The sequence below is a fragment of the Oryctolagus cuniculus genome, chromosome 2, assembly GCF_051225735.1.
Source record: "Oryctolagus cuniculus isolate XC-2025 breed Fujian yellow rabbit chromosome 2, ASM5122573v1, whole genome shotgun sequence".
NCBI classification, from domain to species: domain Eukaryota; kingdom Metazoa; phylum Chordata; class Mammalia; order Lagomorpha; family Leporidae; genus Oryctolagus; species Oryctolagus cuniculus.
The window spans coordinates 142,846,002-142,861,360 of NC_142868.1; the positions used below are offsets into that span (position 1 = coordinate 142,846,002).

The 15,359-nt window shown below is 42.4% G+C and overlaps 1 protein-coding gene across 1 annotated transcript in view; it reads left to right on the forward strand.

Moving 5' to 3' along the window:
• The window catches only part of RAB1A (RAB1A, member RAS oncogene family), a 36,416-nt gene that overhangs the window by 15,688 nt on the left and 5,369 nt on the right, over positions 1-15,359 (forward strand). Inside the window, exon 2 of the mRNA XM_002709837.6 lies at positions 9,330-9,402. Coding sequence (XP_002709883.1) covers positions 9,330-9,402 — 73 coding nt within the window. The remainder of the gene's footprint in view (positions 1-9,329; positions 9,403-15,359) is intronic.

A 15,359-nucleotide genomic window follows, 5' to 3' on the forward strand; every position in this document is an offset into this window, starting at 1 on the left:
TCAAGTCCTGGCTGCTGCACTTCTGATCCGGCTCCCTGCTAATGCACCTGGGAAAGCAGCAAAGGGTAGCCCAAGTCCTTAGGCCTACACCCATGTGGGAGACCTGGACAAAGCTCCTGACTCTTGACTTCAACCTGGCCCAGCCATTGCTGTTCCAGCCATTTGGGTAGTAAAAACAGTGGACGGCGGGGCCGGCACCGTGGTGTAGTAAGTTAATCCTCTGCCTGCAGTGCCGGCATCCCATATGGGCACTGGTTTGAGACCCAGCTGCTCCTCTTCCAGTCCAGCTCTCTGTTGTGGCCTGGGAAAGCAGTAGAAGATGGCCCAAGTCCTTGGGCCCCTGCACCCACGTGGGAGACTTGGAAGAAGCTCCTGGCTCCTGGCTTTGGATCGGCACAGCTCCAACCATTGCGGCCATTTAGGAAGTGAACCAACAGAAGGAAGACCTTTCTCTCTGTCTCTCCCTCTCACTGTCTATAACTCTAACTCTCAAATAAAATAAATAAAATCTTAAAAAAGGGAAAAGAAAACAGTGGATGGAAGATCTCTGTCTCTCTGTAGCTCTGCCTTTCGAATAAATACATTTTTTTTAAGTTGTTTAAAGTCAACTTGTAAGATATATATTTTTAATTTGTTTTCATTTTATTTCAAAGGTAGAGAGAAACAGGCTGAGAAGGATCTTCCATCCTTTGGTTCATCCCCAAATGATTTGCAACAGCCAGGGCTGGGCCAGGCTGAAGTGAGGAACCTGGAATTCCATCTGTCTCTCATGATGGTGACAGGGGTTGAGCCATCATGTGCAGCCTCCAAGGATTTGCATTAGCAAGAAGCTGGAGGAGCCAGGTCTCAAACTAAACACTGCTTTATGGGATGTGGGTATTCAAGTGATGATTTAACTGCTATGGCAAAAGCTTGCACAGTCAACTTTCTGTTGTAAAATATTCATTGACATATGAACCGTGTCTGATAGTCTAAATTTTATTTCATGAGCAAAGAAGAAAATTTACTCCCAATGAATCCAGAAAGCTGACTTCTTTTACTGTTGTTATATCAGGAATGTGCCAGTGGTATCAGCTTACATCCTTGACTTTCTGTACCTATTTAGAAATCATTTTTTTATGATGTGTGCTACATTAATGTGCAAGGGTGTTTAAGTCACTGAGTAAAACTAATGTTTTTTATTCCCTTCAAACAGAATTTTTTTCTTGGTTATAAAAGTAAATATAAATGACTATAAGCTGTTAAAAAGGTACAAAAAATGAAATGTTAGTAATAATCCTAGAATTTAGAAGTGTCCATTTTTTCATCTTATATGTATGCAAAAGTTTTTTTTTTTTTAAATTGAGGTGGCACTAAACAGAATGTTCTATAATGTCTTCACGTAACAGCGTTTCACTTAACAGCCTCATATAGGGTTTCAGAAATCCAAGCAGCATTTTATATTCAGAAACAAGCTGATTTGTCTCCTACTTCATATTCAGGCAGTTTAATAACTTTATCATGAAAAGAAGAGCATTTTACCTGTGATATGTGTTGCGATACAGCTGGTTAAATCTCTATATGGAAAGCCCTCGTCCCATATTAGAGTGCTAGTTTTCGTTCTGGCTACTCCACTTACATGCCAGCTCCTTGCTCCTGTACCTGGGATGATGACGGCTCCCATGTGGGAGATCTAATGGAGTTCCTGGCTTCTAGTTTCAGCCTGACCCCAACCCTGGCTGTTGTAGCTATTTTGGGAGTGAACCAGTTGATGGAAGATTTCTGTATCTCTCTTGCTTTCACTCACTCTACCTTTCAAATAAGTAAATATTTTTTTAAAAAGACATAATGGAGCTGTTGTAGTGGGAGAAGCCACCACCTGTGACCCCAGTACCCCTATAGGTGCTGGTTTGTGTCCTACCTGCTCCACTGCTCTCCCCCCCCCCCCCCCTTAAGATTTATTTATTTTGTGAAGCAGAGTTAGAGAGGGAGGCAGAGAGAGAGGTCTTCCACGCGCTAGTTTATTCCCCAAATGACTACAATGGCCAGAGCTGGGCCAGGCCGAAGCCAGGAGCCAGGAGCCACTTCTGGGTCTGCCATGAGGGTGCATCTTCTACTGCTTTTTCCAGGCCTTTAGCAGGAAGCTGGATCAGAAATAGTCCAGTCCTAGATGTTGTAGTGATCTGGAGAGTGAACCAGTGAGTGGAAGATCTTTCTGACTTTCAAATAAATAAATAGTTCTGAAGAAAAAAACACATTTTACATAAGTGGAATTTTTAATCTAAAATCTGGTTTTGTAATTTTTAAAATTATTTTATTTATTTGAAAGAGTTACACAGAGAGAGGAGAGGCAGAGAGAGAGAGAGAGAGAGAGAGAGAGAGAGAGAGAGAGAGAGAGAGAGGTCTTCCATCCGATGGTGCACTCCCCAGATGGCCGGAATGGCCGGAGCTGTGCTGATCCAAAGCCAGGAGCCAGAAGCTTCTTCCGAGTCTCCCACGTGGGTGCAGGGGCCCAAGGACTTGGGCCATCTTCTACTGCTTTCCCAGTCCACAGCAGAGAGCTGGATCAGAAGTGGAGCAGCTGGGTCTTGAACTAGCGCCCATATGGGATGCCCGTGCTTCAGGCTTGGGCGTTAACCCGCTGCACCACAGTGTCGGCCCCTGTAATTTTTTAATTAATACTCTTCCAAGGACTCTTAATAGTGATGCTTTAAGAGGTATGGTAGAATTCCGTCCCCTGGTCCTCGAGTCATTTGGCTGCACAGTGCCTTTGGGGCGAATCCCAGTGCCCCAGCGAGTGCTGATGCAGCCACGCCTGGCCGTGGGGGGCGGGGTGGGGGGAGTGAAGTGAGGGCCTGTGCATGGTGCCTGGCCTTTTCACCTGCTGGTGTGCGGGTATCTCCTTGTGGGAAGAGCGTAGGGGCCATGGCAGGCTCTTTGGCCGGGTCTTGGTTGAGAGGAGCACTGCAGAAACGATAACCAAAGGAGGCATTATGCTCCCTGAAAAATCTCAAGGAAAAGTATTGCAGGCAGTGGTAGTAGCTGTTGGATCAGGCGCTAAAGGAAAGGGTGGAGAGATTGAACCAGTTAGTGCGAAAGTTGGAGATAAAGAACTTCTTCCAGAATGTGGAGGCAACATAGTTGTAGACAACAAGGATTATTTTCTATTTAGAGATGGTGGCATTCTTGGAAAATATGTAGATTGAAATCCTTGTTGAGGGGCCAGTGCTGTGGCACAGCAGGTTAACGCCCTGGCCTGAAGTGCTGGCATCCCACATGGTTGCTGGTTCGAGACCCAGCTGCTCCTCTTCCTATCCAGCTCTCTGTTGTGGCCTGGGAAAGCAGTAGAAGATGGCCCAAGTCCTTGGGCCCCTGCATCTGCACGGGAGACCTGGAAGAATCTCCTGGCTTTGGATCGGCGCAGCTCCGGCCGTTGTGGCCATCTGGGGAGTGAACCTGCAGATGGAAGACCTCTCTCTCTGTCTCTGTCTCTCTCTGTAACTCTGACTTTCAAATAAATAAAATAAATATTAAAAAAAAAAGAAATCCTTGTTGAAACAGCATCACATGAAGCTTCCCGTTCCATTGAAGTTCTGAAATCTTTCCTCATGTAAATAATTTCCATATCTCTTTTATAATAAATTAATGCTATCTAAAATAATGACACCCATTCTCTAAACTTTAGTTTCACTGTTCTGGTGTTAAAAATAGAAAGAAGTGAATTTTAGTGCTGGCATGTAAAGATAGTATAGGAATGAGTGTGTATGTGTATCATTGAACATCAAGATTGTGTTCAGATCATAAATAACAGATATAGAGCTCTAAGCTGAAAATTGAAACAAGGATTCTGGGATTGGCCCTTCCACTGTTTTGTAATATATAGTTTATATTCTCTTTATTTTATTTTTTTTGACAGGCAGAGTTAGTGAGAGAGAGACAGAAAGGTCTTCCTTTTGCTGTTGGTTCACCCCCCCAAGTGGCCGCTACAGCTGGCGCGTTGTGGCCGGCGTGCTGCACCTATCCGTAGCCAGGAGCCAGGTGCTTCCTCCTGGTCTTCCATGTGGGTGCAGGGCCCAAGGACCTGGGCCATCCTCCACTGCCTTCCCGGGCCACAGCAGAGAGCTGGACTGGAAGAGGAGCAACCGGGACAGAATCCGGCACCCCAACCGTGACTAGAACTTGGAGTGCCGGCACCGCAGGCTGGCTCAGCCCCAGCCTTGGGGCCAATTGGGGAATGAACCAGCAGATGGAAGATGGATCTCTATTTTTTCTCTTTCCCCTCTCTGTAATTCTGCCTTTCAAATGAGTAAATAAATCTTTAAAATAGTTAAAATTACATGTAGGCATAAAAACTTAATGATCCAAACTCTTGAGAAACAAAGAGTAAATACATTTATTTAAAGTCTTAAATTAGTCTTGACTCTTACTAAATTTTGCTATTTCAGTTTCTAATTTTAGATTTGCATATGGCCTTGTCTAAATACTGACGGAGTTTGTGGATTCAAAAGGCTTCCATAGCCAGGGCAGCTCATGCATGTCAAGAGCCTCAGGTGATCAGTGACGTCACACATAAGAGTGTTAATTTCGGGTGGTCAGGCTTCAGGACGCTTGGCGCTCTAGGGTGATCCCTCAGCGGCAGCAGGCCCTCCCAGGATCCTGCTGGGGCTCAGGCAGAGAGAGGGCTCCCTTTGGGCAGCAGCAGGGACACACCTGGCACCCCTGCCCCCTGCAGCTGTGCCCGGAGACCCTGGCTCCCCTCCCAGGTCTTGGCAGCATGTGCCGTGGCATTCAGGTTTGGGTCCTGATTTCTAGCACCTTCAGGATGGAACCCCCCCCCCCTCCCCGCCTTAGCTGTTGACCTTTCTTGTGCCAAATGAGGCAGTCCCCGAGCAGTGGGAACCGGCCACAAAGCCTCAAGGACCTTGGGCCGTGGGCCATGGCTCTTCGAGGTTTGCCATTGCTTGAATACAACCAAGAAGACAGTTTTTACAGAGAGGCTCCCTCTAAGGGACCCCGCCCTGTCTCCATGGGAGGCATTGCCTCCACTTTGTAGAGCACAGTGGTTGAGGAGAATAAAAAAAATCTCACACACACAAAAAATTTTGGGTGGTCACTAATGTCATACATAAGAGTTGTTTTTTTTTTATTTTTTTAAAGATTTTTATTTATTTATTTGAAAGTCAGAGTTACACAGAGAGAAGAGAGGCAAAGAGAGAGAGAAAAAGAGGTCGGTCGGTCTTCCTTCCGATGGTTCACTCCCCAAATGGCTGCAATGGCTGGAGCTGCACCGATCCAAAGCCAGGAGCCGGGAGCTTCTTCTGGGCCTCCTACGTGGGTGCAGGAGCCCAAGGACTGAGGCCATCTTCTACTGCTTTCCCAGGCCATAGCAGAGAGCTGGATTGGAAGTGGAGAGCTGCGTGTCAAACCAGCGCCCATATGGGATGCCGGTGCTTCAGGCCTGGGCCTGGGCTCAACCCGCTCGCTGTTCCACAGCACAGGCCTGAAGAGTATTGTTAAATTAACTACAAGGAGTCACTGAGCACTAACTTCCTATGTAGGACCTCTGTCAGTGAGTTGTATTATGAGAGTTAACTGTAAAACTTGTTCTCAGGTTTGTGTGTCTGTGTGTATGTGCATGTGTGTAAACTGTTGAAATCCTTTACTTAGTATAGAGTTGTTCTTCTGTGTATAAAGTTAATTGAAAATGAATCTTAATGGAGAATGGGACTGGGAATGGGAGCGGGCAAAGGTGGAGGGGTGGGAGGGGTGGGTATGGTGGGAAGAATCATTATATTCCTAAGGTTGTACTTAAGAAATTTGTATTCCTTAAATAAAAGGTTTTTTTTCCGGGGGAGGGGGATACACTTTAAGCTACCCCCCCTAAAAAAAAAGACAAATATAGCCGGTGAGTCACACAGTGTGAAGATCACCCAAGCAGCTTGTTAGAGAGAGAACAGACACAAGGGGCAAAGGCCCTCTGAGAGGCCCTTGTGAGAAATATTTAGACAGTGCTAAAAGTGAGACCTCTTTCTAAGTGGCATGGTGGAGAATTGGGGTGGAGGGTACTCAGAGCAGAGCAGATTGTGTCATAGACATGAGATCTTTGACCCCTCGTTGCAGAGATTCATCTGCAAATGAAGAACTCTCTAGGTTTTCCCTTATTGAGGCAGACTCTGAGTTTCATCCCAATCTCTTATTTCTGAATTTGGGATCAGAGGAAGCACATTCCAAGGCATGTTTGCTGTTCACCTGTGAGCAAGTCACATCTGTGTTTTCTCATCTCTCAGACTGGTTAATGTGACAACAGTACATCCACTATCAGTGTTGTGAGATGTAATGAGATAAAAATGTGAAAATGCCTCACACAAGAAGAAAAAAGGAATTCCCAAGTGGCGGCCCCACCCACTGTGCACAGCACCTGCCCCAGATTGTCTTATACAGAGTACTTAACTCTTCAAAGTATTTATGATGGCTTTGAACTATGAATGGTTAGATATGCAAATAATATTATAAAATAACACTACTGTGTTCATAAAATTTAAAAATTGTAATTGAAAAGGATGTTTTTAAAAAATTGCCTATTTCTTGAAACCATATGTAACACAATTAGAAAATATTCATAAATTTTGCAGCCTCATGGTTGCTCATATAGAGAAGTTGATTTTTCTTTTTTATTTGACAGAGTTAGAGAAAGACAGAGAGAAAGGTCTTCCTTCTGTTGGTTCACCCTCCCAAAATGGCCACTATGGCCGGAGCTACGCCGATCCGAAGCCAGGAGCCAGGTGCTTCCTCGCAGTCTCCCATGCAAGTGCAGGGGCCCAATCACTTGGGCCATCCTCCACTGCCTTTCCGGGCCAAAGCAGAGAGCTGGACTGGAAGAGGAGCAACCAGGATTAGAACTGGCGCCCATATGGGATGCTGGCCCCGCAGGCAGAGGATTAACCAAGTGAGCCACGGTGCCGGCCCTGAGAAGTTGATTTTTAAGTTTTATTTACATGAAAGAACAGATTTCATATATTTCATAGTTTTAAGCCCATAATGATAATTTCTACCCCCTCTCCTTCCCTCCTTCCTTTTTTTCTTTTAATTTTTATTTTATAGCAATATACTTTCAGTTTACTTTGTAGTCATAGGCTTAATCCTCAACTAAATAAAGAATTCTGCAAGTCGTTAAGCAGAAAGATCACTGTTCCATGGGAGTATGGACAAAGGCTATAAACAGTCAAATCTCAAGATGTCATTTCACTCATATACATTACTGTTTGTGTGTGTGAGAAGTTGATCTGTAATGATGCCTCATGCAATATCTGTGGCCCAGTGCAGTCTTTTATTACAACAGAGTCTAGTATAGCCAATTCAGGAGATGTTGTTTTTTGAGTGTTGACTTCATCCATCTCAGCATGCTCAGGAAGATTGGTAAATTCAGGCCATTTGTTGTGTTGAAACTATTGTTTAAAAACCTACCAACTAGAGGCTGATGTTGTGTGTCTAGTAAAGCTGCTACCTGTGACACTGGCATCCCATGTGGGCACCAGTTTTGTGTCCTGGCTGCATCCAGCTTCTTGCTGATGGCCTGGGAAAAGCAGTGAAAGGTGGCCCATGTGGGTGACCTGGATGAAGCTCCTGGCTTTGGCCTTGTTCAGCCATGGCCATTGACCACCTGGGGAGTGAACCAGCAGATGGAAGACCTCTATGTCTCTCCCTTGTTCTAACTCTTTCAAATAAACAAATAATCTTAAAAATAAAACAAAATCTACTCACTATAATAGTGTCAATGCTATGACTATTCTTGCTACTGAAATATAAATTCTTAACAGGTACTCACTTTTAATATTCATTATTCTTAAGAATTTATTTGGTTAAATTAAGAATGAACCTATCAAAAATACCAAAGTCAGTCAGCTGTACTGCCTAAAGGGATTTGTTTGGTATTAAGGATCAATCATATATTAAGGATAATAGCCTAAAAGAATCTTAAACCGGAATGGATGCTAATTAGTTGGTTATATCCTTCAGTTTTTTTCTGATTTTGAATTAGGCCTAGTGGTAGTAGATATGTACACGATCAACATAATTTTCAGTGTTTCTGTAGAATGCTTTTGTACATGCTTGGAATGTTGGTAAAGTTCTGTAGCTTGTATAAATAGCTTGTGATTTCACCACATTTCTTTTTTCTTTTTCTTTAAATTTATTTGGCAGAGTTATAGACAGTGTGAGAGAGAGACAGAAAGGTCTTCCTTCTGTTGGTTCACTCCCCAAATGGCTGCTATGGCTGGAGCTGCGCTCATCTGAAGCCAGGAGCCAGGTGCTTCTTCCTGGTCTCTCATGCTGGTGCAGGGGCCCAAGCACTTGGGCCATCCTCCACTGCCCTCCCAGGCCACAGCAGAGAGCTGGACTGGAAGAGGAGCAACCAGGACTAGCAACCGGTGCCCATATGGGATGCCAGCGCCACAGGTGGAGGATTAACCAAGTGAGCCACGGCGCCGGCCCCCCACCACATTTCTAGTTTAAAGTATTTATAACACAAGCTTTCAGAAGTGAAGTGTTAATATTTTTTGGGAAAAATTCCAGCTGGATGTTAGGAAAGGATAGGATTGCTATGAAATAATAATTTGCTCTTGGAGAATTTGAAGGAAAGACCAATAATTTATTATCAAGAACAAAGAACAATAGAAAGTTGAGTTGACTTTCCTATATTCTGATGCTGTAGAGGAGTGGGAATTTTTTTGTTTAAAGGTTATTTATTAATGTATTTATTTGAAAGCCAGAGGCAGAGAGAGAGAGGGATTGCTTCCATTCCCTGGTTCCAAATGGTCACAACAGCCAGAGGAGGGCCATGTTGAATCCAGGAGCCAGGAACTCCACCCTGGTCTCCCAAGGGGATGGCAGGGACTCAAGTATTTGAGCGTCATTTGCTGCTTCCCACAGGGAATTGGGTCAGAAGCAGAATAGCTGGAATAGGAACTGGCACTTTGATATGGGATACAAGTGGCCTGAGTGGCAGCCTAACCTGCCTGCCCTCAAGGAATGGAATTTATGTAGCATAGTCTTTTGGACTTTCCAAGAATGTGTATCACTTAATGTTTCCTTTCATTCTTCCCTTAGAGGTTTACTGAACTCAAAGATCATGGGGTGATATTTCCTATCTTATATAATTCTGTCATGTTCAGTGATTCATGAAAAGGGTTGCTCTTGGTTGCAGTTTTGGTTTCTGTTAGTTTTTGGCTTGGATTTTTCAGGAACTGTGGTCTTCACAGAAAGATGTTATTCTTGGCTATATTTTTTTGTTGTAGTACTTACTAATGTAGTATGCTTTTTATTAATGTGATTTTCTTTTCTTTTTTTTGCAGTGATTATTTATTCAAGTTACTTCTGATTGGTGACTCTGGGGTTGGAAAATCTTGCCTTCTTCTTAGGTTTGCAGTAAGTTGAAATTGAAATGCCTTTACAGTTAATTATATTTATATATTTATATATTTATGTTAATAATATAAATAATAATTAATAATATAATAGTTAATTTATATTAATATAAATATATTAATACAGTGTATATTTACAAGGTTGATCAAAAGATTATTTAGAAGTAATTCTGCCAAAAGTTATGTATTTAAAGCCTCCAATATGCATTTCCAGTTATCTTTACTAAGTTAATTGTGCTCTTAAAAAGTGAAGTTATAAAGACGCAGTGTGTAATATTCTTGGTAGAGGTCAATATATACTTATTAAGTATTAAAGTAGGGAATATTTACTTAGCAATAATACCAAGACAAAAGGCATTTGCCTTTTTCTCTGTGTTGCAATTTGCTCTAGAACCTTTGTTGGTAACACTGCGCTTGGTACTTTAATCACAGGGATAAAGGAGAACCATTTTCATTTAATAATGTATTTTCATGAAATAGGAAAATTGAGTAATTTTTTTAGAAATTTTGTTCCTTTGGTGTTCTTTCTTAAAAATCTGTATGAAGGAAGGAAGTATAGTCCTTTGGCTTGCTGGAGTGTGATTGATTGTCTTGAGGAAAAAAACACTGTAGTTGTTTGGAGTTATAAGTTGAACAACTAGCATTTTTTGTTTATTTTCCCAAAGAGCACTTTTTTTTTTTTTTGAAGATTATTATTTGAAAGAACTACAGAGAAGGGAGGAAAGGAGAGAGAGATCTTCTTCCATCCATTGATTCACTCCTCAGATGTGTCGCAGTGGCCAGGACTGAGCCAGGCTGGTCAGGAGCTTCTTCTAGGTCTCCCAAATGGGTAGCAGGGGCCTCAGCACTTGGGCCATCCTCTGCTGCTTTTCCAGGTCTTCAGCAGGGAGCTGGATTGGAAGTGGAGCAGCCAGGGCATGAACCAGCACCCATATGGAATGCTGGCATTGTAGGTGGCAGCTTTACCTGCTATGCCACAATGACAGCCTTTAACACCAGTTTTGTTGTTGTTGTTGTTGTTAAACTTGAAAGAACAGCTGGCTGGCGCTGTGGCTCAATAGGCTAATCCTCCGCCTGCGGCGCCAGCACCCCGGGTTTTAGTCCTGGTCTGGGCGCTAGATTCTGTCCCGGTTGTTCCTCTTCCAGTCCAGCTCTGCTGTGACCTGGGAAGGCAGTGGAGGATGGCCCAAGTGCTTGGGCCCTGCACCTGCATGGGAGACCAGGAGAAAGCACCTGGCTTCTGGCTTCGGATCGGCGCAGCGTGCCGGCCATAGTGGCCATTTGGAGGGTGAACCAACGGCAAAGGAAGACCTTTCTCTCTGTCTCTCTCACTGTCTAACTCTGCCTGTCAAAAAAAAAAAAAAAAAAGACATCAATTCAACAGGAAGATGTGACTATAGTAAATACATATGCACTCGATATCAGGGTACCTGGCTATTTAGAAGAAATGTAATGGATCTAGGTGGAGACACAGACTCCAATACTGTAGTAGTGGGGGACTTCAGTACCCTGCTTTCATTAGTGGACAGATCAGCTAGACAAAATTAGCAAAGACACAGCAGAGCTAATCTACACTATTACCAAATGGACCTAACATATCTACAGACCATTTCATCCCAAAGATGCAAAATACACTTTTTCATCAAAGCATGGAACTTTCCCTAGGATACACCGTATGATAGGCCATAAAGCAAGTCTCAGCATATTAAAAAAAAAAAAAAAAAAACCAAAACTTGAAAGAACAGCTGACAAACATAGTTAAAATTGTGTGGCAGACATTTTCTTAAATGAATTGGGACTGTCATTTCAAGGAAAATAGGTATAGACATTTATTGCTTATAATAAAGTTCAAGCTTTCAAAGGAAAATTAGAAGCTTAGAAAAGTTGTTCACCATTGTGAGATTGACAGTGTCCTCCATACTTAAGACTTTTCAGATGAGATGAATGACAAGATTAATGAATGTCATTTAAAAATATATAACATTTCATTTTATTTAATAGTTAAAAGAAGTACTAGGATAAAGCATAGGTGGCCCATTAATATTGGTGTGTAAGGTATTTTCCAAAATAGAAAAAGCAAGAAAGAAGTTAAATTGTATTTCATTAAAATTTGTTGAGCACATAAATACATTAGAAAACAAATAGCACTAGCAAAAACTAATAAATGAAAGAGAGTTGATTTTTCTCAACTATGTGAAGCTAAGTTACACATCAGTAAAAAATACTATCATAGTGGAAATCTGGAGAAGTCCATGAACAAGCAGTTCAACAAAGAAATACAACTTGCCAATAAATATGAAAAAATTCAACTTTGATTATAATTAAAGCATTTTAGCTTAAAACGGGTATCACTTAATTGTTACTAAATTAGGAATATAAAAACTAAAGGCAATTTCTATGATTAAATCAATACTAATAAGTAGTTGGGAAAGTGGCCTTGTTGGAATCTCAAGGCAAAATCCTCCTGGCAAAGCCATAGATATAAATTAGAGGCTTCTAGTGTTGCTAGAGTAACCAAGGAAATATTTTACTAATTTCTCATGCCTAAGCACCCCAAATAGGAACAGTTGTGATAAGAACGATAATGAAGTATATAGTAAGCTACAGGAGCACAGAGGAAAGAATCCTAATTACTTTGGCTGAGGAGTTGGAGAAGTTGTTTCAGTATTATCTGAGAATACAGTTGAAGAATGAATAAAAATTGCCTCATGACCCGGGAGTAGAGGTAGGCAGAAAGAGATAACTGAGACTTTTGGACAGAGAATAGTATGTGCCATGGCACAGAGGCATGAGAGGAAGGGTAATTTAGGGATTTGTAAGAATTCTGTATTTCTAGCCAAGCACTTGGCATGTAGAAGTGTTAGTTAAATGAATGCATGTTGTGTTCATTTTTTTTTTTTTTAAATGTTTTTATGGATTTATTTGAAAGGCAGAATGACACAGAGAGATTGGTCTTCTGTCTTCTGGTTCATTCCCCAAATGGCAGCAACAGTCAGGTCTGGACCAGGCTGAAACCAGGAGCTAGGAACTCCATCTCAGTCTCCCACATGGATAGCAGAGGCCCAAGTGCTTGGGTCATTCTTTGCTGTGTTCCCAGGTGCATTAGCAGAAAGTAGGATTGGAAGTGGAATAGCCAGAACTTGAGTCGATGCTCCAATATGGGATGCCAGTCTTGGAAACGGTGGTTTAACTGGCTGCTCATTCCATTCTTTATCTATTTTTGGCAGTGGCTTATACTTACTAGGTACAAAACAAATGACTTAGAAAATGAAATCCTGGGGCCAGTGCTGTGGCACAGTGGCACAGTGGGTTAACACCCTGGCCTGAAGTGCCAGCATTCCATATGGGCGCCGGTTTGAGATCTGGCTGCTCCACTTCTGATTCAGCTCTCTGCTGTGGCCTGGAAAAGCAGTGCAAGATGGCCCAAGTCCTTGGGCCCCTGTACCCGCATGGGAGACCTGGAAGAAGCCCCTGGCTCCTGGCTTCGGCTCAGCGCAGCTCTGGCCATTGCAGCCAATTGGGGAGTGAACCAGTGAATGGAAGACCTACCTCTCTCTCTCTTTCTCTCTTTCTCTCTCTCTCTCTCTCTCTCTCTCTCTCGGCCTCTCCTCTCTCTGTGTAACTCTTGACTTTCAAATAAATAAATCTTAAAAAAAAAAAAAAAAAAAGAAAGAAAATGAATTCCTAGTAACAGTGAGAGGAGCATTTTGTCAAATTGCATCGAATGTACCATTTACCCAGTGATTCTAGATATGCATAAATGTGGATGAATGAAGATAAGTTAGTACAGTAACCTCTAGACACTTGAAAGTGTCTCTAATCACATTTCAATTTTCTTGGGAAATCTTTTTGTTTTAAATGCATAAACTAATTAGATTTAGCATTATTAGACTTGTCTCCATGGTTTACGTAACCTGTTTTTTCCTCTTAGTTGGGAGTGTTATGATGCAGGTTCCAAACGTGATTTGTCCCTGCCCTCCCATGTCCTTCAGTATGCATTTCTAAAACTTGACATTTTCTTATAAAATTGGCAATGCCACTGTCAACATAAAAATTAAGTAAATTTGCTTGACTGACTTGAAAGTGCTGTGTTGCTGTTGGTGTTTTATACCAGGATTCAAACACCTTCTCCTCTATTATTTGTTTTTCGTGTCATTGATTTTTTTTGCAGAAATTGGGGCAGTTGTCTTATACATTCATTGTCCAACATTCTAGGTTTGTCATTTTGCCTCTGTTTGGTGTCCTTATCACTTTTTGTAATTGAAAGTAAGTACTAGAGCTGTTTTGTACATGAGGTACCTACTAGCTGTTATTTGACTTTAAGATAAATGAATTAAAATTGAAAAATTTGAAAAATTCATTACACAAGCCTACATGGGGTTAGTGGCTGCCATTTGTTTAGAAGATTTATTTATGGCCAGCGCCGTGGCTCACTAGGCTAATCCTCCGCCTGCGGGGCCGGCACACCGGGTTCTAGTCCCGGTCAGGGCGCCGGATTCTGTCCCGGTTGCCCCTCTTCCAGGCCAGCTCTCTGCTGTGGCCCGGGAGTGCAGTGGAGGATGGCCCAGGTGCTTGGGCCCTGCACCCCATGGGAGACCAGGATAAGTACCTGGCTCCTGCCATCAGCTGCAGCGCGCCAGCCGTGGTGGCCATTGGAGGGTGAACCAATGGCAAAAGGAAGACCTTTCTCTCTCTCTCTCTCTCTCTCACTTCCACTCTGCCTGTAAAAAAAAAAAAAAAGATTTATTTATTTGAAAGGCAGTGACACAGCGGGAGATCTTCCCTCTCCTGGTGCATTCTTCAGATGACTGCTATCAGTTGAGCCGCCTGGCCTGTCATGTGGGTTGCAGGACCCCAAGTACTTGGGCCATCTTTCGTTGCCTTCCCTGGCACATTAGCAGAAAGTTGGGTCTGAAGTAGGGCAGCCAAGGCTTGACGGGAGCATCACAAGCTGCTGCTTAACCCACTGTGCCACAATGGCTGCCATTTTGATTAGCAATGTTACAGAACGTTTCATCATTACACAAAGTTCTTATTGATAGTGCTATTTTTATTAGATTTTGGCTTGATGAGATGTAGGTCGCTTTGATGATATCTTTGAGAGGCACAGAGAGAACCCGTAGTCAACTAGTTCACTCTTCCAAATGCCCACAACAGCCCACAGCCCAAAGTCAGGAGCTGAGGATTGGTCCAAGTCTCCCATGTGTGTGGCAGGAACCCCATTTCTTGAGCCATTCTGCTGCCTCTCAAGTCTGCGTTAGAGGAAGCTAGACTGAGGAGTCACGGCTAGGAATCAATCAGGTATTCCACTGCAGGACACAGATATCCTAACACTCTTAACTGCTAGGCCAAATTCTTGCCCCATGGTTTTAGGTTCATCTTTGTTAGAAAAATACTTCCTAGGTGGTGCTTTGTTGTTTAGGTGAAGATAACCTGGTCTCTCTATTCATATGTCCTAGCATAAGAAATATATAATTATGCCAAATACTTGAGAAATAGATATAATTTTAAAATGTAACAAAAAAATTGTCAAGAAACATGTTCACATGAAAACTTGAACACAGATGTTCATAGCAACATTTTGCATAATAGCCAGAGTGGGAACAATCAAAATGTTCATCAAATGATGGATAAATGAAATGTGGTATATCCATATAGTATAATACTGTTTTGCCATAAAAAGGAATGAAATACTGACAGGCTACAACATGGGTGAACACTGAAACCATTGTGTTATGTTAAATGAAGGAAGCTGTTCATAAAAGGCCATGTACTATATAATTCCGTTTATTTGAAATGTCCAGATTAGGCAAATCCATAGGCACAGGAAGTAAATTAGTGCTTGGCTAGTGTGAAGGAAAGAGAGAAATAGGAAGTAGCTGCCAACGAGTACAGGGTTTTTTAAGTGAGATCAAAGTTTTCTGTAGTTAAATGGGGTGATAGTTCTACAACTTTGTG